This window comes from Mytilus edulis, chromosome 14, assembly GCF_963676685.1.
Source record: "Mytilus edulis chromosome 14, xbMytEdul2.2, whole genome shotgun sequence".
NCBI classification, from domain to species: Eukaryota; Metazoa; Mollusca; class Bivalvia; order Mytilida; family Mytilidae; genus Mytilus; species Mytilus edulis.
In genome coordinates, this window is record NC_092357.1 from 68,661,522 (window position 1) to 68,685,700 (window position 24,179).

Below are 24,179 nucleotides of genomic sequence, written 5' to 3' on the forward strand. Positions count from 1 at the left end.
TTAGTTTGTGAGTTAATCGCCCCGGTTTACACAGCCATTACAGCAATAACCTCTAGAAAAAATGTGTTTAATCCTATAATGTTCATGATGTTTGCAAGTATTGAAGGTATATAAAACTCTATGTTTTAAATTTCTCAAATAAACCAATATCAAGGTATAATCTTAGGCTACATGAACATGCTAATTGTCATCATATTCATGATATTGGATGGCTGTGAGACTTACTGTATCTATCCTAAATTTCTAATCAACAATAATTTTATAAAAATTTAAATTATATAAAATTATATTAAAATTGGATTGTGATTAAATATTTGACACATCAAAAGTTCCTGACTTAAAGAATTTGATCAAAGAACTTAATATATGACATGTATGACATTACATTACCTTCTGTATTACCCAATATTCTAAATCTAAATACACATGGTTAGATTCAGCATATCAGAAACCCCAAGAATTAAATTTTTGATAAAATCAAACAAAGCTTAATTTGAACATAAATTTGGACCAATTTGATACAAAGGCTCAAAATCAAAATCTAAATATAGCCAATATGATTCATTTTTATTGAAATCGAACGAAATTTAATTGGTCTCTGAAATTTAAGAAAATTTGAAAACTGGACACAAACACTAAAATATGGATACAAATTTCATTTTTTCTTCTTATTAAAATCAAACAAAGTTTAATTTTGGACCCTTTGGATCTAAATGTGAACTAATCTAAAGGCAATTATTATTAATTTCTTTGTCGTCATTGCTTGTGGAGAGTTGTCTCATTGGCAATCATACCACATCTTCTTTTTTTTATAATATTGGACTTTTTGGACTTTAATATGGATTAATTTAAATTGGTTCAAAAATAAAAAATCTTAATGCAGTTAGTATAAGCATATCGTAGTACCAGAATAATTAGTTTGTGGTGTAATCACACAGATTAATTTGGGATCCTTTGGACCTCAACATGCTCAATGTGGACCAATTTAAAAGTAAGGCCAAATTTTCAAAATTCAAATACATTACAGGAATCCAAATGGTCACCTCATGTACATTAGTTTTCAAAGAGGATCATCTATGGACCATTTCACAAGTGTTGTCCTGATTGGCTCAGAAATTCAGAGGATAAAGTTTTAAAGATTTTTTTTATCATGAATTACTTGTACTTCAATATATATGTACTTCTTATTGGCTATTCAGTTTGAGAGGAGAAGATTGAAAGATGTAATTTGAAGAACAGCAGATGTAAAAATGCCAGCTGCCACTCATCCAACAAGAGCTCACAAAGCAGTTGAAGTTATTATCCATCATTGTCCATAATTACCTTATCACTGGTTTGAGATGCATAAACATATTTTCTTTTCCTAGTATTGTAATGACTCTCTGGATCAAATTGATTTTCCTGCAAAAATTATGAAATTTTAACAAGAAGGCAGCAATGTCATATTACAAATACCAATTATCCCCCTTGTAGTTCCAATTTTCTGCTTACAGGCAGTACATGTACATTGTGTAGGTGTTTGATAGATCTGAAAAGTGCTCAAATATTACAAGTTATCACTGTGAAGCTCATACATAAAATAGTCAGTATAAGAAGTAGTTTCAGAGAAACATGTGACTGAAATTGAGTCACTGAATTTTTTAGGACCAACTGGCCAAGGACAAATGGAGTGACACAATATAGCTCCTACTTTTAGAGATAACACAGTTCTTTTTACAGATCATTACATAAAAAAAAAATTTAAAAATCATTTGAAGTCCTTTTCATGCTTTTCGGGCAGATCATTACATATTTTTTTTTTTCAATTTCATTTTAAGTCCTTTTCGGCCAAGTTTTCATTTATGCCAATCAAGGTTACTTTTTTTTTAATTTTTGATCATTTCCAGATCATTGACAAATTAAAACATGAATATTTAATCAAAGCATGCAAAGTATTAACAAGAATGTGTCCATAGTACACGGATGCCCCACTCGCATTATCATTTTCTATGTTCAGTAGACCATGAAATTGGGGTCAAAACTCTAATTTGGCAATTAAATTAGAAAGATAATATCATAGGGAACATGTGTACTAAGTTTGAAGTTGATTGGACTTCAACTTCATCAAAAACTACCTTGACCAAAAACTTTAACCTGAACGAACAGACAGACAGACGGAAGGACGGACGGTCGGAAGGACGGACAGACGCACAGACCAGAAAACATTATGCCCCTCTACTATCGTAGGTAGTAGACCATAAAAATGTAAGAACTTTACATTTTTGATATATTAGATTTTTTTCATGACTTACATGTACATGTACTGGACTAGACAATCATAATGAACTACATGTACATGTATAAAGTATACATTACATGTACATGTTTATAGCTACATGAACTAAGAACATTTTTTTTAAAAGTTTTGTTTGTACATGTACATACATCTATTAATGGCTCCGGTGGTACTTGTAGCTGAGCTGGTAATTCTCTTCCTCAGTCATACATGTAGCATTCTTTTGACTGCATCTCTTGTATATGTTGTAGCAGACTATACATAATCCTGTGCAAATTGAAGAAAAAAATCATATGTCATAAGCTGTCCATGTTATGCAAACATTTGAAAATCATAATAAACAATGATAAACTGCAGCTAATATTTTCCACCTGAAGTAGAAATTAAAAAAATATATATCTATCATGTTCAGTTCATCAAAAAATGTTTTACCCATGTGCATATATACTACATACATGAACATGTATGTATATGTGTATACATGTATATTGTCATGATTGTGTTCAATACTATAAAATTGTGATAGGAGTAAATCGGTAAAAAGATTGTGAACAGCTGGATTCATATTTATGATTAACAACATTAATAATAGGTTTTTTTTTCACTATTATATTATGAAGAAATAGCTACATTTGTAGTACAATTATTTATGGATCTCAGAAAGGCTGATCCTGAAGTCCCTTTCTTACAAGTGCAGTGTTATCCCCAGAAGATAGCATCCCATTTGGCGTAAAAAAAAATTAACTGTGTCATTTGTCGCGTCTCAGCGATGCTCTATTTCCATTGATTTCCTTTATGTTATACATGTATATGTTTATATTGTTCAATTCATTACTGAGAATACAATTAGACTAATCACTAATACCATGAATACAGTTGTTTCAGTTTGTTTTATTTATTCATTTATAGTTACAGAATTATTTTTTGCCTCTTGTGCCAAATAAAAATATATATATATGGTTTCAGTTACTATAAGTCATGAACATGATGAAAGTAAAATGAATGAATGATTTATCATAGTGCAACTTGTATATATATACAATGATAAACATATAAATATCTAGTACAAAAAAGGAACCTTTTTTTTTATATCAAAAGAGTAAAGAAAGTGTTATAAATAGCAAAAAAATCTCAATTTAAAAACTTTTTTCTTCATCATGTCTATGAAATTCATTGTTTCAAGGTACCCAATTGGGCCAATGATTTAGTTCCAGTTGTTTCTAATCTTTACATCAAAATGATATATATATTTTTGACAAAGTTTTCAGAAAAATAGTCTTTTTATGCGAAGTTCTCTATCGTGAAAATGCGGATTTTTGTCATATCTGGTCCGGTTCCGAACCGTAGTGTGCAATGGCAGCCAAATTTTTTTTTAACAAAAATGAGTCCAACAATAAACAATGTTTGACAAGAGATTGGGAATGAATGACGCTTTTAATGGATTAAATGGATTAAACGTAAACTAAAGCCAATTATGATCACTTTATGAAGAAGCATAAAATGTATTAAGCTCAAAATCAAATTGTTCGCTCTCAATAGAAAAGTAGTACCGGAAGAGACAGAAAGTATTTTTTGGAAAGTTGTAAAAATAAACCAACAAACCTTTTTTTAAGAGAAAAATGGTTTCAATCTAAGATTTTCGTAATACAAAACGTAGATTTCAATAAATGCGACGAAAATATTCATGGGACTGACGGAAGGACAGACAGAGGTAAAACAGTATACCCCCCCTTTTTTAAAGCGGGGGTATAATAAGGAATGGGTTGTCCAGAAATTTTTCAGTATTTACGCAAGAAGAGTTAATTAAGGAAGAGGTTGTCTAGAGATATTCACTTAATTTTATTCACATTTTTTGGGGTTGATGTAAATATTTTTTTCTCTCATATAAACTAAATGTGTATTTTTAATTATGTATAAGAGGTAATGGATATTTTTTATACATTTTTTAACCAGTTGAACATTTTGCAGGATTGTTGGTTTAAAGGGAAACTTCGCAAAACAATCAAAAATTGATATTATGTCCATTCTGTATAAAAATGCTCAAATTTATAGATATTAAAGTTTTATTCCGCTAGATAAGAGATCCAGGGCTTCCAAAACGGTCATATATTCCGGACATTTGATTAATGTCCGGTTAAAGTCCGGCTGGGCAAAGCATGAAACGGTCATATACATTTTAGTTTTCAAGGCTTTTTCGGTCATTTTAACATAATTCACGATCTTTTTGACCCAACCTTTTGCCTTTAACATCTACACATTTCCGGTCATAAAAGTGACATGATGATTAATTACTATCAAAACAACCCCTACTTCAATACTTTCTAATTTTAATCAAGGCTAATTAGTTGTTGGACAGGTGATATCTACCTGTTCAGGTGACAGGTAAACTATGTTCAGTAGTCAGTACCGGACATCGTAATAAATTGATCGGTCTATTCACAATTATTTTTTTATATTTCAGCGGTTTGTAGCTCATTGATTAAGTCCAAAAGATTAAAATTATAAGAAATTAGTTTATCTACATGATTTGATAAAAAAATTTAAAAGGTTTAAATGAAAAATCGTCAGAACTACGTCGAATGAACTAGAACACGTGTGCGCATGTGCAAAGGTGGGAAATTTAATTATGCATCCTTTATTTCTTCAAAATGCTAAAATTATCATTGATACCTTTATCTAAACGTTCATTTCAAGCATTTTGTTGAAGAAATAACGTGGAAAGAGCTTCTTCACTCACAGTCATGCTTTGCAAACGTACACGGATTTTACGTATCCGTTTATGGTCCATGTTTTACCATTGTCAAGTCAACATCCGGTTTTAGAAAAACGTGATTTTAAAAACGAAAATGAAGTTTTTGACATGTCATTTTGCACAAATAAAGAGTCTATGGTAGATATGAGCACGCTGATGTGCACACTTCGAATGATGCACTGCCAATTTAACAGTTTACATCCAAACATCCAAAACAAAGTAAAGTTTAAAATCGTTTTTTAATCTAATGTCATTATCATTGGAATGGCCTTCTGATTACCATAATTGCCTTTTGTGACTTAGTCTTTACTCTTAAGGGATTAAAATCGGGATCAGATATAAAATGTCCGGCTGGCTCAAATGTTTTTTGGAAGCCCTGAAGAGATCACCATTGATTTTAAATTTTGAGTATCAATTGTCTGCATTCCGCTATTTTGTCATCTTCTCCGATAAAAAAATCATGATATGTCTATAAACCACAAAGATTTGAAGAAAGTAGAAATCTATTTACATATTTTTTCCAAGGGTTTATTTGGAAAAATGTAATATATACTCGTTGTCAATAGTAAAGGACAGATTGGAACATACCAGATATTGATTTAAAAAATGTACGCACTTGTTGTCGATTCGTTTATACGCCTGGATAGAAAGTTACGGAACTATAGCGTAATTTAAAATATATACATGTATACATTGAACATAAGAAAGGAACATACATTTTGTGTAAATTTGGGTAAAAGTTTTGTAAATAGACTAGTCAACGTATGCCAACGGTATGTAATCAACGAATTCGATAGACTTTTGTATACCAAAAGAAGAAGAAGAAGAAGAGAACCAATTTGATTTAAATACAGGTCGATATATAACTTGCTTTGGTTCATCAAAGTTATGAACATAGTAAAATCACAGATTTATATATCAAATAGATTGTTCTCGAATAAAGGAAGAAATTCGTCATCATCACAATTGTTCCGACATTCATGTAATATATATATGCAACTGGAGGTACACTGATAATCCCCAAGGGATGTGAATATTTTCTAGGAAAACTATTAAGTATTACGTACAGTTTCAAATCAATTTCGGGATTTATTTTCTTTCTTGATATTCAATGACAGCAACTTAAAGAATAAACTGCTTGTCCGCTTTAGGGGTATTCTTGCCAGTTGAACAGACTTATAATTACATTCAAAAATAGGGAAAGATGACATTAAATTCGTTGTCTGTTGTTTTTAAGTAAAAGTTAATTGAATCATCAAAGTTAATATCCTTTGGTCTTGAATGTATGTTAACTAATTAATGTGTTTTTATAGGCTAGCTCAAATCCTCATCCAAATAATATAATCTATTTGTAATAATCCCTTCCTTCCACACAGAGATTTAATGCCAAGCAGTAGACATATAGGTACTAATTAAGTAATTAAATGAACAATAGATAACAATAATTAATCATAAATGTGAAAAGATGTGAAAACAAAAGTATTCGTACATATTATATTCCGCTTCGGTAGAGTTATCTTCAGATAGTTTCAGATATTAATTAATACATGGCTTTCAAAAGTCTAACTCGTACATTTTTTTGCCTAATTAAGACAATCAAAATGCTTTGGTTAAGCTATTTCTAATTTCTAAGTTCCCCTTTTTTATGAGACATAAATCAAGGACAAGCGGTGTATATCATTTCATTCTGACACATGAATTAGGTTTCCCGTCTTTAACCAAAAATTGTTTATTTCTTAGTAAATTAACTTATTTGAATTCAAATAAATAATCATGATAATAGCACCAAATATAATTAAATAATTCCACGGCGATCTATTTTTATTCGTCACCAACTTGAGTATGTACTTTAAATGTGTGTATTACATTGTAAATGCTCCCTTGTTTTATAATCCACTGATCCGAATAGACAGTCACACCTGGCAAGGTGTGCCCTAGAGGCGTGGTTAAATACTGAAGTGCAAATAACAATTTACCTTTCAACAAGCCATCTACGAGTATTGCCACAGAACCGTGAATACACACACAGTCATAGCAGAGGTAGTAAAAGGTCAATCAATAAGAGTACACCAACATATTGTCTTAACAGATTATTGTACGTTAATTTATTCACTTAATTAGTCCGAAAATGCATTAATTAAAAATAAATTTATAACTTTTTGTGTTGTCTACAAAAATAATTCAAATATATACGTTTTACATAGAAAATTTATCTCATGAATGTGTACAATTGCACGTCTGTGTGTTTTATCTTCTTATTATCAGATGGTTATTAGATAAAGCATAAGTCATTGGTGAGCTTACAATTACGTTAAAATATGATTAAAAGCCAAGACTTTTAATGATTGTATTTTAAATCCCAGCATGCAAAAACCAGGCGAAAACATCACGACCTACAGGAAGTAGTTAATATTTTTTCATTAATTATTGCAGGGCTTCGTTGTTTCTTATGAAGTTTTTGAAGTAACTATGTTATTAATTACCTGAAAAGAAAAATTATCAAAACGTCAGTCATAGAATGTTGGGAAAACTTTAGATAATAAACTTTTGCATTCTAGCTGCTTGATGCGTTTTAATGCATGCTAAAATCTAGTCCAAGTAATTATGACGTCTGGCAAGGCTATTTTATTTTTTTTCTGGGACGACTTCCTAAAATTAGGTGTCAAAGTTCCCCCCAAAATTTGCTCTCAAACTCCAGATGTAAAAAATGGCTTCGGCGTTATGACGTCGTAGGAAGGCGTCCCAGAAAAAAATTAAAATAGCCTTGCCAGACGTCATAATTATTTGGACTTGCTAAAATCACTGATACATGAATTATTCCAAAACAACTACAAGAACATACAAACAGATCTTATTATCATGGATTTTGCTAAAGCTTTCGACAAGGTACCACACAAAAGATTACTATACAAAATGAAATACTTTGGCATATCAGATCAAATCATTAACTGGGTAGACTCCTTTCTTTCAAACAGAACACAAACAGTACTTTTAGAAAACATGTCATCTTCAAAAATACCAGTCTCATCAGGAGTCCCACAGGGTACAGTGCTAGGACCGATACTATTCTTAATTTACATAAATGACCTCCCAGATTACATCCAACATAGCAAAATCAGACTCTTTGCAGATGATAGTATAATCTACCGACAAATTAAAACTCAAAACGACTGCCTCAAGCTTCAAGAAGACCTAGAAGCTGCCATACAATGGGAAAAAGATTGGCTTATGTCTTTCCATCCAGACAAGTGTAACATCATGAATATAACAACAAAAAGAAATCCCATCCACTTTTATTATAACATGTATGGACACATCTTAGAATCTGTAAAACATGCAAAATACTTAGGCATCACCATCTCAGCAGACCTAAACTGGAACACCCACATCCAACAAACTGCTGCAAAAGCAAATAAATCTTTAGGTTTCATCAGAAGAAACCTTAAAGTCCAATCGCAAACAATTAAAGAAAGAGCGTACCAAACACTCATAAGACCAAAGTTGGAATACTGTTGTACTGTATGGGACCCATTTACAAACGAAAATATAAAATCACTGGAAAAAGTACAAAGACGGGCAGCAAGGTATGTGTGCAATAGACATCACAATACCAGCAGTGTGTCTGAGATGCTAGATACCATGAAATGGCAAACATTACAAGAACGTCGACTACGAACAAGGCTTATAATGTTCCACAAAATTGTAAATGAAAACATAGCCATTCCATCGCAAAATGTATTACAACAGAGTCAGTCTACTACAAGATCCACCAATAAAGAATCCTACAGACAAATTCATTGCAATAAAGACAGCTATAAATTTTCTTTCTTCTGTCAAACCATCAAAGACTGGAACAAACTAACCCCTGAAATTACCAAAAACAGTACTACAGAAAACTTCAAGGATGCACTCACACACGACGTGCTCCTTGATACTTACCCTCATCTGAAATAAACAGATACTCTTGTTTTTATCTTATACCAAAAAAAACTAAAAATAAACCAGATGCTCCGCAGGGCGTAGCTTTATACGACCGCAGAGGTTGAACCCTGAACGGTTGGGGCAAGTATGGACACAACATTCAAGCTGGATTCAGCTCTAAATTTGGATTGTGATTAAATAGTTGACACAGCATAAGTTTCTGACACAGAATGAATGTGTTCTAATGAACTTAAAATTTTTGTTTTCTCTTAGAGCAATTCACAATGCTGTTGAATATTAATCCTCTCAAAAAAATGTTTGAAGAAATTTTCTTTTTTATTTATGAAATTTCAAATGAGAAAAATTGAACCCAATTTTTTTAATCACATCCCCCTTTCCCTTATTCCAAAACTAATCTCAATTAAAATTTCTAATGGAGTTTGCAACAATAACTACTCATTTAAATACATCATAAAATATTAAGATGTAAAAAAACTGCTTGTTATCACTGAATGGTAAAGATTATTTTAATTTATCAGTTGCTAGTAAAAAGTGAATATACATTGTATATTGTATATAACAAAGATTTAAGTTGATTCTGGACAAAGAAAGATAACTCCAATTAAAAAAAAATCTTGCTATTGCACAATATTTTGCAATTAGATATTTCTTGCTTACTATTCTGGACAAAGAAAGATAACTCTAATTAAAAAAAAATTTGCTATTTCACAATATTGTGCAATTAGATATTTCTTGCCATTGCGCAATACTGTGCAATTGAAAAGACTTGCTATTGCACAATACTTAATATAATAATTTTAGATCCTGATTTGGACCAACTTGAAAACTGGGCCCATAATAAAAAATCAAAGTACATTTTTGGATTCAGCATATCAAAGAACCCCAAGATTTCAATTTTTGTTAAAATCAGACTAAGTTTAATTTTGGACCCTTTGGACTTTAGTGTAGACCAATTTGAAAACAGGACCAAAAATGAAGAATCTACATACATAGTTAGATTTGGTATATCAAAGAACCCCATTTATTCAATTTTTGATGAAATCAAACAAAGTTTAATTTTTGACCCCGATTTGGACCAACTTGAAAACTGGGCCAATAATCAAGAATCTAAGTACATTTTTAGATTCAGCATATCAAAGAACCTAACTGATTCATTTTTTGTCAAAATCAAACTAAGTTTAATTTTGGACCCTTTGGACCTTAATGTAGACCAATTTGAAAACGGGACCAAAAGTTAAGAATCTACATACACAGTCATGACAGTTAGATTCGGCATATCAAAGAACCCCAATTATTCAATTTGGATGAAATCAAACAAAGTTTAATTTTGGACCCTTTGGGTCCCTTATTCTGTTGGGACCAAAACTCCCAAAATCAATACCAACCTTCCTTTTATGGTCATAAACCTTGTGTTTAAATTTCATAGATTTCTATTTACTTATACTAACGTTATGGTGCGAAAACCAAGAAAAATGCTTATTTGGGTCCCTTTTTGGCCCCTAATTCCTAAACTGTTGGGACCTAAACTCCCAAAATCAATACCAACCTTCCTTTTGTAGTCATTAACATTGTGTTTAAATTTCATTGATTTCTATTTACTTAAACTAAAGTTATTGTGCGAAAACCAAGAATAATGCTTATTTGGGCCCTTTTTTGGCCCGTAATTCCTAAACTGTTGAAACCAAAACTCCCAAAATCAATCCCAACCGTTCTTTTGTGGTCATAAACCTTGTGTCAAAATTTCATAGATTTCTATTAACTTAAACTAAAGTTATAGTGCGAAAACCAAGAAAATGCTTATTTGGGCCCTTTTTTGGCCCCTAATTCCTAAAATGTTGGGACCAAAACTCCCAAAATCAATACCAACCTTCCTTTTGTGGTCATAAACCTTGTGTTAAAATTTCATAGATTTCCATTCACTTTTACTAAAGTTAGAGTGCGAAAACTAAAAGTATTCGGACGACGACGACGATCCCCTAAGGAGTTATTGCCCTTCATAGTCAATTTTTAACAATTTTCTTAAAATTTGAAGATTTTCAATAACATTTTCCACAGAAAGTACTGTTATAGATAGAGATAATTGTAAGCAGCAAGAATGTTTAGTAAAGTAAGATCTACAAACACATCACCATCACCAAAACACAATTTTGTCATGAATCCATCTGTGTCCATTGTTTAATATTCACATAGACCAAGGTGAGCGACACAGGCTCTTTAGAGCCTCTAGTTCTATAGTACACTGCAAATGTGTATGAATTACAATAAATGAGTATTCATTATGATATAGCTACCCAACAACATAACATAGAACTTACCTGTATATGCATTTTAATAACAGCTTTTCCTATTAATGTTGCACCAAAAAATGTCCAAAATGGAATGAGAAAATGACCACATGTTATTCCTGCCAAATCAAACAGAGGGTTTGGTATCTGTAAAAAAAAGTAAAATTTATAATCAAAACAATCAAAATTGAATTTATACAAATTCAGAGGCAATCCAGTTTCACAATGAAGTAAGCTTAAATAAAATCTATGCTTTTTCAATGTTTAAAAGATTACAATACCAATTTCTAAAATTAGCCTATATTTAATATTTTATCAATAGATATGTACCAACATCTGAGCATCTGCAACTCATATATTTAACTGACAGACTTCTTATACAGATTTTAAAATAGAATTAAAGAACAAAGAGGCACAGATTAAAATAAAGCATGTTTTTTTGTCTGATAATGGACAAATTGACCATGTTTATAGAAAAAATGTTTTGTCGTTTGGAAAAGTTTTTCCAGAAGTGATGTTTTTAAGATTAATACCTGCATAGGGGCCAGCTGAAGGACACCTACGATGCGGGAATTCTCGCTACATTGAAGACCCATTGGTTGCCTTCGGCTGTTGTTTGCTCTATGGTTGGGTGGTTGTCGCTTTGACATATTCACCATTTCCTTTCTCAATTTTATACTGTAAACCAACTTATTTTCGCGGATACTTTATTTCGCGTTTATCTCCAGCTAGTCTACTTCACGGCGATTTAATTTCGCGATTTTTTAGTTAACTTGATATAGTTTAATAAGGAAAGATCCAAGTTATACATATTCGCTACGATTTAATTTCGCGTTATTTTTCTTCCCCCAAGAGTCGCGAAAATTAATCGGTCGCGAAATTAAGTTGGTTTACAGTATTCAGAATTTCAGACACAAATTAAAAGTACCATTTATTAAGATTAAACCTTACATAGAAACCCCAGTAATGTTTATCTAGCTTAGTACTTACCGATTGATTGATTGATTGTTGGTTGCTTAACGTCCAGTGGCAAATATTTCATGCATATTCAGGACGAGAACAAGTTCACAATAAATACAATAGGTAGGTCTTGTCACAATAGAGGCCATCTGGGATGATGGTCGGGGAAATTTGGACTGCCACTGGAAAATGAGGGTTTATTGGATAGGGAAAGAAATTTTGCCTTGCAACAGGCCACCTACGGACCCCTCAAAGAGTTGTTGCAAGGGTTCTTTACGTGCAAAGAGCGTGGCACTCTCTCTACACGAGACATCGGATTTAACGTCCCCTTTCTGACCGGACGTGACTGCGAACTTGATACATCCCGCACAGCCAAACGGACACCCCACTTCAGCAAGCGTTTTACTGCCAGTCGAGAGAAGACCAAGTGACCATATTTCTATTCCCCAGTCACCCTTGGGGGTCAGTACTTACCGATGCACAGGCTAAGATACCAAAGAATCCAACTTTCTGTACAAGGTTATGTACAGCTAATTTAGATTTTTCCATAAATCCCTGAAAATAAAAAATAAAACAATAGACAAGAATATATTAAAAATTCTTTTCCAATTATCATGCTTGAGATAACAGAAATTTCAAATCCTTCTTGTTTGTTTACTATTTAAATGCATTTGGACACATTTAATTCTACTTTTTAACCATTGTTAACTCTAGATCTACTTGAAATATGAACTGATTTAAAATAAGGGATAAATTTTTTGTTGCTAATTTGCTTCTAGCTATATTTTCCTCGTTTTAGGTCATATGCTCTTATTTTTTTTTTTATAAGTTTTGGATTTTCAAATATTTCCACCTAAAGCATTGCTGAAGAGTCATTTCTTGTCAAAATGCACATCTGGTGCAGAAAAATTGGTGCCTTTAATGTTATTAATTACAGTAATAACTAACAAACACAGTGAACAAAGCTAACAAAGTCCTACCCTCTAAGCACTGTAAAAAGTGTGACAAATCAAGCCAACATAACAAAGAAGCAAAGTCGTGAGTTTTGTTAAGACGTAGCATATGGTTATTTATGTGCTCAATATCATTATGCAAGAAAAATTCTTTAATTTTTTTAAATGAAATCCATTTCAATGCTGGTTCAGAAACAAGATGCCTAAAAACTTCTGAAGATATAGTAGTCCAAATATGAGACATGAGAATGAACAGACAAACAGACCAACAAGTTAAACATACAATTACTATATACAGCTCCCTTAAAAAGGGAGGTATAATACCTACACTGTTAGTGAATTTTAAAATGGATATCCCCAAAACCATAAATAATATTATCTTCACTCGGACAGTAAGAACAAGATAACGTTTCTTTGTTTACACCGTCAAGTAGTGTTCAACAACTGTATCTATATAGATTCCTACACTGCATCAAGTGTATTACGATATTTCTCCACTCGAGACAGTTAAATTTTATTATTTAAAGCACGAGGCTTAAAATTTAACTGTCTCAAGAGGAGAAATATTGTAATACACGAGTTATAGTGTCGGAATCTGTTTCTCTAATGATTTTTATCCTTCTTTTTCAAAGATTTTCAGAAACTTGTGTTCTTTATATGCGACGTCATCAGGCATTGCCGCCTTTTTTCATGGCGTCACAATAGGACAATTCAGAAGAAAAAAAAAACATTTAGATGTCATAATCAAATTTCGACTAATCATTTGCCGAGAACAGATTTTTCACTAGTGAGGAGAAATATTTTTCTCACACCGGTCAGGAAATGTGAAAATAGCACAAAAATTAGAGAAAGTATCATCAATGTCTGTGCATAGATGTTAAAGAGGAGTTACACTTACAAGAGACAATTACCATAAAAAGCTCAGTATGATAAGTCCCCATTCCCTTTTTGCAACAGGAATTCAGAAAAACCTTTTTGTCACTCAGTGAAATTCTTCAACTTTCAAGATCATGGTCGTTTAAAATGTTTATAGTTCAAAATGTTGAAAAGGATTCTAGAACACTGTTATGACTGTACAGATGCTAAATAAACACAAAATAAAAAAATAAAAAATATTGGAAAGTTTTTGTGTAAATTGTAAACAATTTCATTGTAAGTATGTAAAACATGTAGAAATCCGATCCATAATAAATATTGGGGAAAAAATACAACTTGATATTAGGTGTTAGCTTTTAGTAAATTACTGTTAAATTTATTCATGGCTTGAACGTGTGATGACCGTAGCCAAATTATCCGCCAGCAGCTGTCTGAAACACCAAATCCAATAAATAACTTCTTACGTAAAAATGTAGTTTATACATCATTATGCAATGCTATGAATAGAAATAAGAAATGTCTAATGAATTATATTACATTTTGATATTTATTAGTAAATATTTTTAATTGAATATTAGTATGGAACAGATAATCATTAAAGAATTTGAAAAGAAATAAAGGTGCCCTCTACTCTTTCAGAACATTTCGCAAAGTAAGCAAACATCACAAAATTCTTGCCTTAAGTACTTCAAAATTTGCACTGCTGCCCAGCAATTTGAGATTTGCAGTAAGACTATTGATTTTGCAAGCCCGAGTACGGTGCCACATATTGTAATATTGAAGTAGGTTCAATTATCTCCCCTATCATAATACGACCAAGATTATATTCCTTCATGTACATTGTCAGGTAGAGTTCTACAACTGTGTAAAGTGACCAACAGACAGATAGGTAGTCTGATTCCTAGATTTAAACCTCAAAAGCTTAGGTTGTTGAAAGGGGAGTTTAAAAAAGATAGAATGCCACTTACATTTTAAATTGTGTCAATGGTTTCACAAAAATTAAACAAAATGCACAAAGGACAAAAGTAAAAATTATAAAATAGACAGAACAAGAATGTGTCCAAAGTACACAGATGCCCCACTCGCACTATCCTTTTCCATGTTCGATGGACTGTGAAATTGGGTAATAATCTAATTTGGCATTAAAATTAGAAAGATTATATCATAAGCAACAAGTGTACTAAGTTTCAAGTTGATTGGACTTCAGCTTCATCAAAAACTACCTTGACCAAAAACTTTAACCTGAATGGATGCACAGACGAACGGAGCCACAGACCAGAAAACATAATGCCCCTCTACTATCGTAGGTGGGGCATAAAAAACAGAGTGATTACTAGAAGGCACCCACAAAAACATGAAAGGCCAAAAATAACAGTACACACTCTCACTCGGACCATAACCTGTGAGACTTACTAATTCTTCAGGATGCTCTTTTTTCTCATGAATGAGTTCTTCTATTTCTTCAAACTCATCGTCATCAAGATCTGCCCCTGACAGCCTGGCTGCCCTTGCCATAACATAGGGCGGCAATTCTCCAAGTGCTGTCCCAGCACCCTGAAACATAAAGATATATTTTTTTAATCTCTCACTCTATAATATGAATTATCCAATAATTAGTACTTCTTGTATGGTGTGGTATAAAAAATATTCTTGCATTTTTGTGCCTGTCCCAAGTCAGGAGCCTCTGGCCTGTGTTAGTCTTGTATGATTTTTAATTTTAGTTCATTTATATATTTCGGGTTTAACATCCATTATCACTGAGCTAGTACACATTTTTGTTTAGAGGCCAGCTAAAGCATGTAATGGGCAGTCAGGGGACTTACTTAAATAAGTGATTTTCTAAATCACTGATTCAAGTAACATTATTGCCATAAAGGTTGGAAGTTAGAGTTGTCTTTCTTTAATAATCACCTATTTAAGTAGTACAAGTTAATCACTAGGAGAAGTGATTTAATTTTATTGTAGCTTTAAATATAGAATACTAATGATCCAGGGACTAATTATGTTTCTAAAGTATCAGAACCAACATCTGTGTTGTCTAGGATGACCAGGTCATTTCAGGTGATGACCTTGTACTGAATCTAGGATAATGACATAAAAATCACTTGTTTAAGTATCAGACCTCAATTTCCTTCCCAAAACTCACTTCTTTAAGTATCATTATTTTAATAACCCCCACTAATTTCAACACCCCCCGAACAGTGAAATTTTTATCGCGAACAGTAGAATTTTATTACATAATCTGAAAGATGAAACCTTGAACTTCGTAGGAAAAATACTCCCACTGCTGGGGAAAATCTTTTAAGAAAGTATCAGTTCATTATGTACATGATGTAAAGCCATTATTATAGCATTTTTTCAACTAAAATAGAATTTTCAGCTAAATGATAGCATCAAAGGCATAAACCTTGCTACTTAAAAGAAGCAAAAAGTTCATTTTTTTTAATTTTACTAATTAAAAGATGTTATTTAAACCTATGTGTTTAAAATTTTGAAAAAAACTACATAATCCCAATTTGTGACAAAACCTCAAATTTGCTACTTAAATAAGTGATTTAAAAATCACTTATTTCAGTAAGTCCCCTGACTGATGGGTGCGGGATTTTTCTCTTTGTGTTGATGACCCATTGGTGGTCTTTGGTGAATATTGCTCTCAGGTTGGGTTGTTGTCTCTTTAACACATTCCCTATATCCATTCTCAATTTTATCTAAATATATATGATGAGTTTCTTTATTTGCTATGATAGTTTAGGAGACAACATCATTTTCATAAAGGTTGAATATATGACATACCCACATAATAGCTTCAAGTCTGACTTTATTCATTATAGTCCATAATGATATTGTGCTGCCATCTGTAACACCTTCCGGACAAACAATTCTAAAAATACAAGATTACTTAAATTTAATCTAGTGTATGAAATAAGGGATCTATATACATTTATTCATATATGACATTATTTGTTAACACAGTTTAAAAATTAAATCTGTTCATCAATATATTTTATAAATTACATAAAATAGGCCGTTAGTTTTCCTCGTTTGAATTGTTTTACATTGTCATTTCGGGCCTTTGCGGTATGGGCTTAGCTCATTGTTGAAGGCCGTACGGTGACCTATAGTTGTTAATTTCTGTATCATTTTGGTTTCTTGAGGAGAGTAGTCTTATTGTCAATCATACCACATCTTCTTTTTTATAATAAATATTTAAGAAACTATATGTCATACAACTAATAGGGAAAGAAACACAAGCAAATTAAAGAAAAATGCTATTTCAACATAAGAAATTTATTAAAAAAAATCCAGAAAATTATAAAATTCAGAATTGATTCCTATCATTCACAAAATAAAACAATTCAAACAGGAAAATTAATTATATATAATCTTCAAAATATTACTGAACACAAAACTTTGTTTTTGATGAAGTAGAAAAGTATCAAATGAAAAATAACTTTCCAACTACTTAAAGATACTGTTTATATTGGAAGGTTAAAAATTTAGGAAGATTAACACAATCATACTATTCCGTGAAATTTAAGAGTAAGCAAGTCTTTCAGAAACTTTAAATCAAAATTTTATAAAGCATTCACTGAATCCATTGATACATGTATCTTACTAAATTAAGAAATATGGGAAGTATTAGCAAACAAGAATGTGTCAATAGTACACGGATACCCTATTAACACTATCATTTTCTATGTTCAGTGGACTGTGAAATTGGGGACAGAACTCTAATTTGGCATTAACATAAAAAAGATCATATCATAGGGAACATGCTATAAGTTTCAAGTTGATTGGACTTCAACTTCATCAAAAACTACCTTGACCATAAACTTTAACCTGAAGCAGGATAGACAGACAAATAAACGACGCACAGACCTAAAAAGGTACTGCCCCTAGGTGGGGTATAAAAATTTTAAACACAACATTTTTAAATTAAAGAACCTTAGTGAGCGCGCTCACATACCCCACGTCCCCACATTGTCATTGGAGAAATAAAATAAGTATGAGAAAAAAAAATTGTATAAAAAAAAAAAATTGAATCATAATTTCCTGTCGATATGCACATCTACATAGTATGTTCTTATTATCTGAAAAGGTTTCATGAAATTCTGTTGTGTGGTTTGAGAGGAGTTGCGATGACAAAAGGTTGCAGTAGTATATTGGGCAAATAAGTTCAAAGGGGCGTAACTCCTGGGAAAAAAATTGAATCGTAATTTCCTGTTGATATGCACATCTAAGTAGTATGTCCTTATTATCTGAAAAGGTTTCATGAAATTCTGTTGTGCGGTTTCAGAGGAGTTGAGATGACAAACTGTTGCAGTAGTACATTAAAGTAAATAAGTTCAAAGGGGCGTAACTCCTGGGAAAAAAAATGAATCGTAATTTCCTGCCGATATGCACATCTACGTAGTATGTCCTTATTATCTGAAAAGGTTTCATGAAATTCTGTTGTGTGGTTTGAGAGGAGTTGCGATGACAAAAGCTTGCAGTAGTATATTGATCAAATAATTTCAAAGGGGCGTAACTCCTGGAAAAAAAATTGAATCGTAATTTCCTGTCGATATGCACATCTACGTAGTATGTCCTCATTATCTACAAAGTTTCATGAAATTTTGTTGTGTGGTTTCAGAGGAGTTGAGATGACAAACTGTTGCAGTAGTACATTAAAGTAAATAAGTTCAAAGGGGCGTAACTCCTGGAAAAAAAAATGAATCGTAATTTCCTGTCGATATGCACAACTACATAGTATGTCCTTATTATCTAAAAAGGGTTTCGTGAAATTCTGTTGTGTGGTTTGAGAGGAGTTGCGATGACAAACTGTTGCAGTGGTACATTAAAGTAAATAAGTTCAAAGGGGCATAACTCCTAGAAAAAAAATTGAATCGCAATTTCCCGTCGATATGCACAACTACATAGTATGTCCTTATTATCTGAAAAGGTTTCATGAAATTCTGTTGTGTGGTTTGAGAGGAGTTGCGATGACAAAAGCTTGCAGTAGTATATTGATCAAATAATTTCAAAGGGGCGTAACTCCTAGAAAAAAAATTGAATCGTAATTTACTGTCGATATGCACATCTACGTAGTATGTCCTTATTATCTACAAAGTTTCATGAAATTTTGTTGTGCGGTTTCAGAGGAGTTGAGATGACAAACTGTTGCAGTAATACATTAAAGTAAATAAGTTCAAAGGGGCGTAACTCCTGGGAAAAAAAATGAATCCTAATTTCCTGTCGATATGCACAACTACATAGTATGTCCTTATTATCTAAAAAGGTTACGTGAAATTCTGTTGTGTGGTTTGAGAGGAGTTGCGATGACAAACTGTTGCAGTAGTACATTAAAGTAAATAAGTTCAAAGGGGCGTAACTCCTAGAAAAAAAATTGAATCGCAATTTCCCGTCAATATGCACAACTACATAGTATGTCCTTATTATCTGAAAAGGTTTCGTGAAATTCTGTTGTGTGGTTTGAGAGATGTTGCGATGACAAGAAACAGGACTGACTGATGGACGGACGGACGGGTCAAAAACATTATACCCTCCGCAACTTCGTTGCGTGGGGTATAATAAACTTTATACATACTCTGTTGGATACGGTGGTTCTGGAAAGTTTGTAGATTTACATTCATAAGCTGCTAATGTTACTGCTGAAATATGTGGTCCCTGAAATAATACAAATTAAAGAACCTTAGTGAGCACGCTCACATACCCCAAGTCCCCACATTGTCATTGGAGAAATTAAATAAGTACAAGAAAAACCAGGTGCTCCGCAGGGCGCAGCTTTATACAACCGCAGAGGTCGAACCCTGAAAAGTTGGGGCAAGTATGGACAAAACATTCAAGCGTGATACAGCTCTGAATTTGGATTGTGATCAAATTTTTGACATTACATGGGTTTTTTTTTACACAAAACAAATGTCAAGATTTTACAAATCAATTAAAGATTTCTTCTATAAACTTTTTAAATCTAAAATTAAATAGTTGACACAGCATAGGTTTCTGACACATAATGAACTTAAAAGTTTTTTTTTGCCTTTGAGCAATTCACTATGCTGTTGAATATTAATCCTCTCAAAAAAATGTTTGAAGAAATTTTCTTATTTATGAAATCTGAAATGAAAAAAATTTAAACCCCCCCCCCTTTTTTTCACATCCCCGTTTCCCTTTTTCCAAAACTGATATCAATTCAAATTTCTAATAGAGTTTGCAACAATAACTACTCTTTTAAATACATCATAAAATATTAAAATGTAAAATAAAGTGCTTGTTATCACTGAATGGTAAAGATTGGTTGGTAGTAAAAGTGAATATACATTGTTTATTGTATAAAACAATAAAAAAAATACATCATAAAATATTAAATGTAAAAAAAGTGCTTGTTATCACTGAATGGTAAAGATTGTTTTAATTTATCAGGTGGTAGTAAAAGTGAATATACATTGTATATTGTATAAAACAATGATTTAAGTTGATTCAACTACTATTCTGGACAAAGAAAGATAACTCCAATTAAAAAATTTCTTGCTATTGCACAATATTGTGCAATTAGATATTTCTTGCTATTGTGCAATACTGTGCAATTGAAAATACTTGCTTGCACAATACTGTGCAATTGAAGATTTCTTGCTATTGCGCAATACTGTGCAATGGAAAATTTCTTGCTATTGCCGAATACTGTGCAATTGAAGATTTCTTGCTATTGCTGAATACTGTGCAATTGAAAATTTCTTGCTATTGCACAATACTTAATATAATAATTTTGGTTCCTGATTTGGACCAACTTGAAAACTGGGCCCATAATAAAAAATCAAAGTACATGTTTAGATTCAGCATATCAAAGAAGCCCAAGAATTAAATTTTTGTTAAAATCAAACTTAGTTTAATTTTGGACCCTTTGGACTTTAATGTAGACCAATTTGAAAACGGGACCAAAAATTAAGAATCTACATACACAGTTAGATTTGGCATATCAAAGAACCCCAATTATTCAATTTTTGATGAAATCAAACAAAGTTTAATTCTGGACCCCGATTTGGACCAACTTGAAAACTGGGCCAATAATTAAAAATCTAAGTACATTTTTAGATTCAGCATATCAAAGAACCCCAAGGATTCAATTTTTGTTAAAATCAAACTAAGTTTCATTTTGGACCCTTTGGACCTTAATGTAGACCACTTTGAAAACGGGACCAAAAATTAAGAATCTACATTCACAGTTAGATTCAGCATATCAAAGAACCCCAATTATTCAATTTTTGATTAAATCAAACAAAGTTTAATGTTGAACCCTTTGGGCCCCTTATTCCTAAACTGTTGGGACCAAAACTCCCAAAATCAATCCCAACCTTCCTTTTATGGTTATAAACCTTGTGTTTAAATTTCATAGATTTCTATTTACTTATACTAAAGTTATGGTGCGAAAACCAAAAATAATGCTTATTTGGGCCCCTTTTTGGCCCCTTATTCCTAAACTGTTTGGACCTCAACTCCCAAAATCAATCCCAATCTTCCTTTTGTGGTCATAGACCTTGTGTTTAAATTTCATTGATTTCTATTTACTTATACTAAAGTTATTGTGCGAAAACCAAGAATAATGCTTATTTTGGCCCTTTTTTGGCCCCTAATTCTTAAACTGTTGGAACCAAAACTCCCAAAATCAATCCCAACCTTTCTTTTGTGGTCATAAACCTTGTGTCAAAATTTCATAGATTTCTATTTACTTAAACTAAAGTTATAGTGCGAAAACCAAGAAAATGCTTATTTGGGCCCTTTTTGGCCCCTAATTCCTAAACTGTTGGGACCAAAACTCCCAAAATCAATCCCAACCTTCCTTTTGTGGTCATAAACCTTGTGTTAAAATTTCATAGATTTCTATTCACTTTTACTAAAGTTAGAGTGCGAAAACTAAAAGTATTCGGACGACAACGACGACGACGCCAACGTGATAGCAATATACGACGAAAAAAATTTCGTCTTGGTACCTGTTTTGACGCGGACCAGAAATGACGCACCAATTTAGTTTTGGGTTTTATATTTCTAAACAAAAGCTGTGACGTCATCGATAATTACTATTCATAACATGATGGTGAAGGTCATATGACTACAACATAGATGCCTCAAACTCTGTCCAGAAATGTTATTATTGCTTGAATTAGTAAAGATAATGCAATTTCCGCCATTTTATTAAGGTCAAAAACAGTCTACCCTTCCCAGAATGATTATCAGTCCTAAATCCACTTTGGCCGGCAAAAGTATGTAAGCACATGCTGCCCCAGTTCGTGTTTTTCAAATCATATGACTGTCATGTGACATGGTTTTACATATAAGCGGGAATCACTGTAGAACAAATGATCGTCGCTTATATTATTTTCTATTGTTTATCGATTTTTTTCATTCATTGTACGAAGTATACATTGATAAATGTTTTAATGTCAATGTTGTTTTATGAATGCAATTACTTCTTATTTTCAAGTATATGGAATATATATGTCACTTTGATAAATTTTGAACAATTTTATATAAAATTTGAAATAAAATATAGGTTACAATTAAATTAATGAAAAAAATTGTGTTGCTATCAACGTGATCATAAAAGTGACTGTAAATGTCAAAATTTGTTATTAAAATTAAATATGTTGAATAGTGTTAACTTTAAATTATCCGGATTGAAGCAATTTTTCGAACATCAGGTACACTGCAAGTGGTTTTTACTGGTTTGTTTATAGTGCGTCATTACTGGTACCCATCATAAGTTGACAGTCCGTTTGTAATGTTAGCAAACATGATTTTTATTGCTTTTACTGTTTCAAAAATCAACTGTTTAATGATTGAAATACATTAACAAGTGATCAATCTTTCATTCTATTCCGGGTTTCTTTTTCTTTTAAATGGTAGATTAAATGCAGAGACAAACACAACGTTAGGTGCGTCATTACTGGTTCCTCGGGGATATAAAAATGTAATATTTAAAAACTAAATAAAAAAATTGTATAAATTAAAAACAAAGAAAAATTGTAAAAATTGAAAATATGAAAATATATGACCAAAAACAACTTTGAATAAGAAATATTTTGTTAATTTATATTTTGACAAAAATTATCAACATAAATTTATTAAAAAACATTTACCAGGCATGCGCCGGAAAGTAAACATCAGTACGTTGAGAAGAGAAGAAATCCAACCCCCATAATAGATCATGAATTTATACATTTTTTGAATTATTTATATTTATTTTATCAAATATTATAGGATGCCGAATTGACTTTAAATAGGTGCTGATTTGACTAGTTCCGATTTAACAAGGTGCCGATTTGAACAGGTGCCGATTTGACTTGAAGTTGTACCCATTATAAATTGCCTTCCGACAGAATTTCGGCTGTAAAATCTCGTCTCTGTCCACATTTCAGTCCTAACCTTTTGAAATGTGATGTAACATCCCCCTGGCAATCAAATAACTCTACTAAATGTGTGCCATGAAGATGTAAACATAAAACATAAATTGATAATGTTACAGACAGCATCCATGTTGTATACAGCGCCATCTATAAATAGTTCTAAAGGGAGATAAGGTAAACTTCTTCTTCTTCTTCCAAATTTTCACATCCTTTGTAGGACAACCACACCGTTACGGCGTGTAGAACAAAACCCACCACCATGAATGTAGGAATATAATATGTACACTACATATTGAATAATGATATCCTCCACTAATATATACAGGATCACTTCATGTTGCACAGAACGGGCAGATTTAATACTGCTGTTCCTCAATCCCAATCTTAACCAGCGCATACCAAATTTAAAGCACAGAGAACTTGAGAAAATACGTCGAGGAAAACGCACCAGAGAGGAAAACTGCACATTGGGACAATTCGTGCCAACAGGCCATAAGATTGAGGATTGAGGACGTATAGAAGAGGGACGAAAGATACCAAAGGGACAGTCTAACTCATAAATCTAAAACAAACTGACAACGCCATGGCTAAAAATGAAAAATACTAACAGACAAACAAAAGTATACATGACACAACATAGAAAACTAAAGAAAAAACAACACGAACCCCACCAAAAACTAGGGGTGATCTCAGGTGCTCCGGAAGGGTAAGCAGATCCTACTCCACATTTGGCACCCG

The 24,179-nt window shown here is 32.2% G+C and overlaps 1 protein-coding gene and 1 long non-coding RNA gene across 2 annotated transcripts; both read right to left on the reverse strand.

The window, feature by feature from the left end:
• Positions 1-1,263: 1,263 nt before the first annotated feature.
• Positions 1,264-23,576, reverse strand: LOC139503796 (uncharacterized). Its single transcript, XR_011659194.1, has 3 exons — positions 23,461-23,576; positions 2,425-2,542; positions 1,264-1,401 (listed from the first exon to the last, which is right to left on the reverse strand). It is a non-coding gene; the product is annotated as an uncharacterized lncRNA (long non-coding RNA).
• On the reverse strand, positions 11,181-19,725 carry LOC139503794 (vacuole membrane protein 1-like; the record flags this gene model as incomplete). The annotated part of the gene is made up of 5 exons (XM_071293724.1): positions 11,181-11,401; positions 12,689-12,769; positions 15,457-15,597; positions 16,837-16,924; positions 19,631-19,725. Coding segments are annotated over 5 exons (561 nt in total), but the record flags the coding sequence as incomplete, so codon positions are not given.
• Positions 23,577-24,179: the final 603 nt, after the last annotated feature.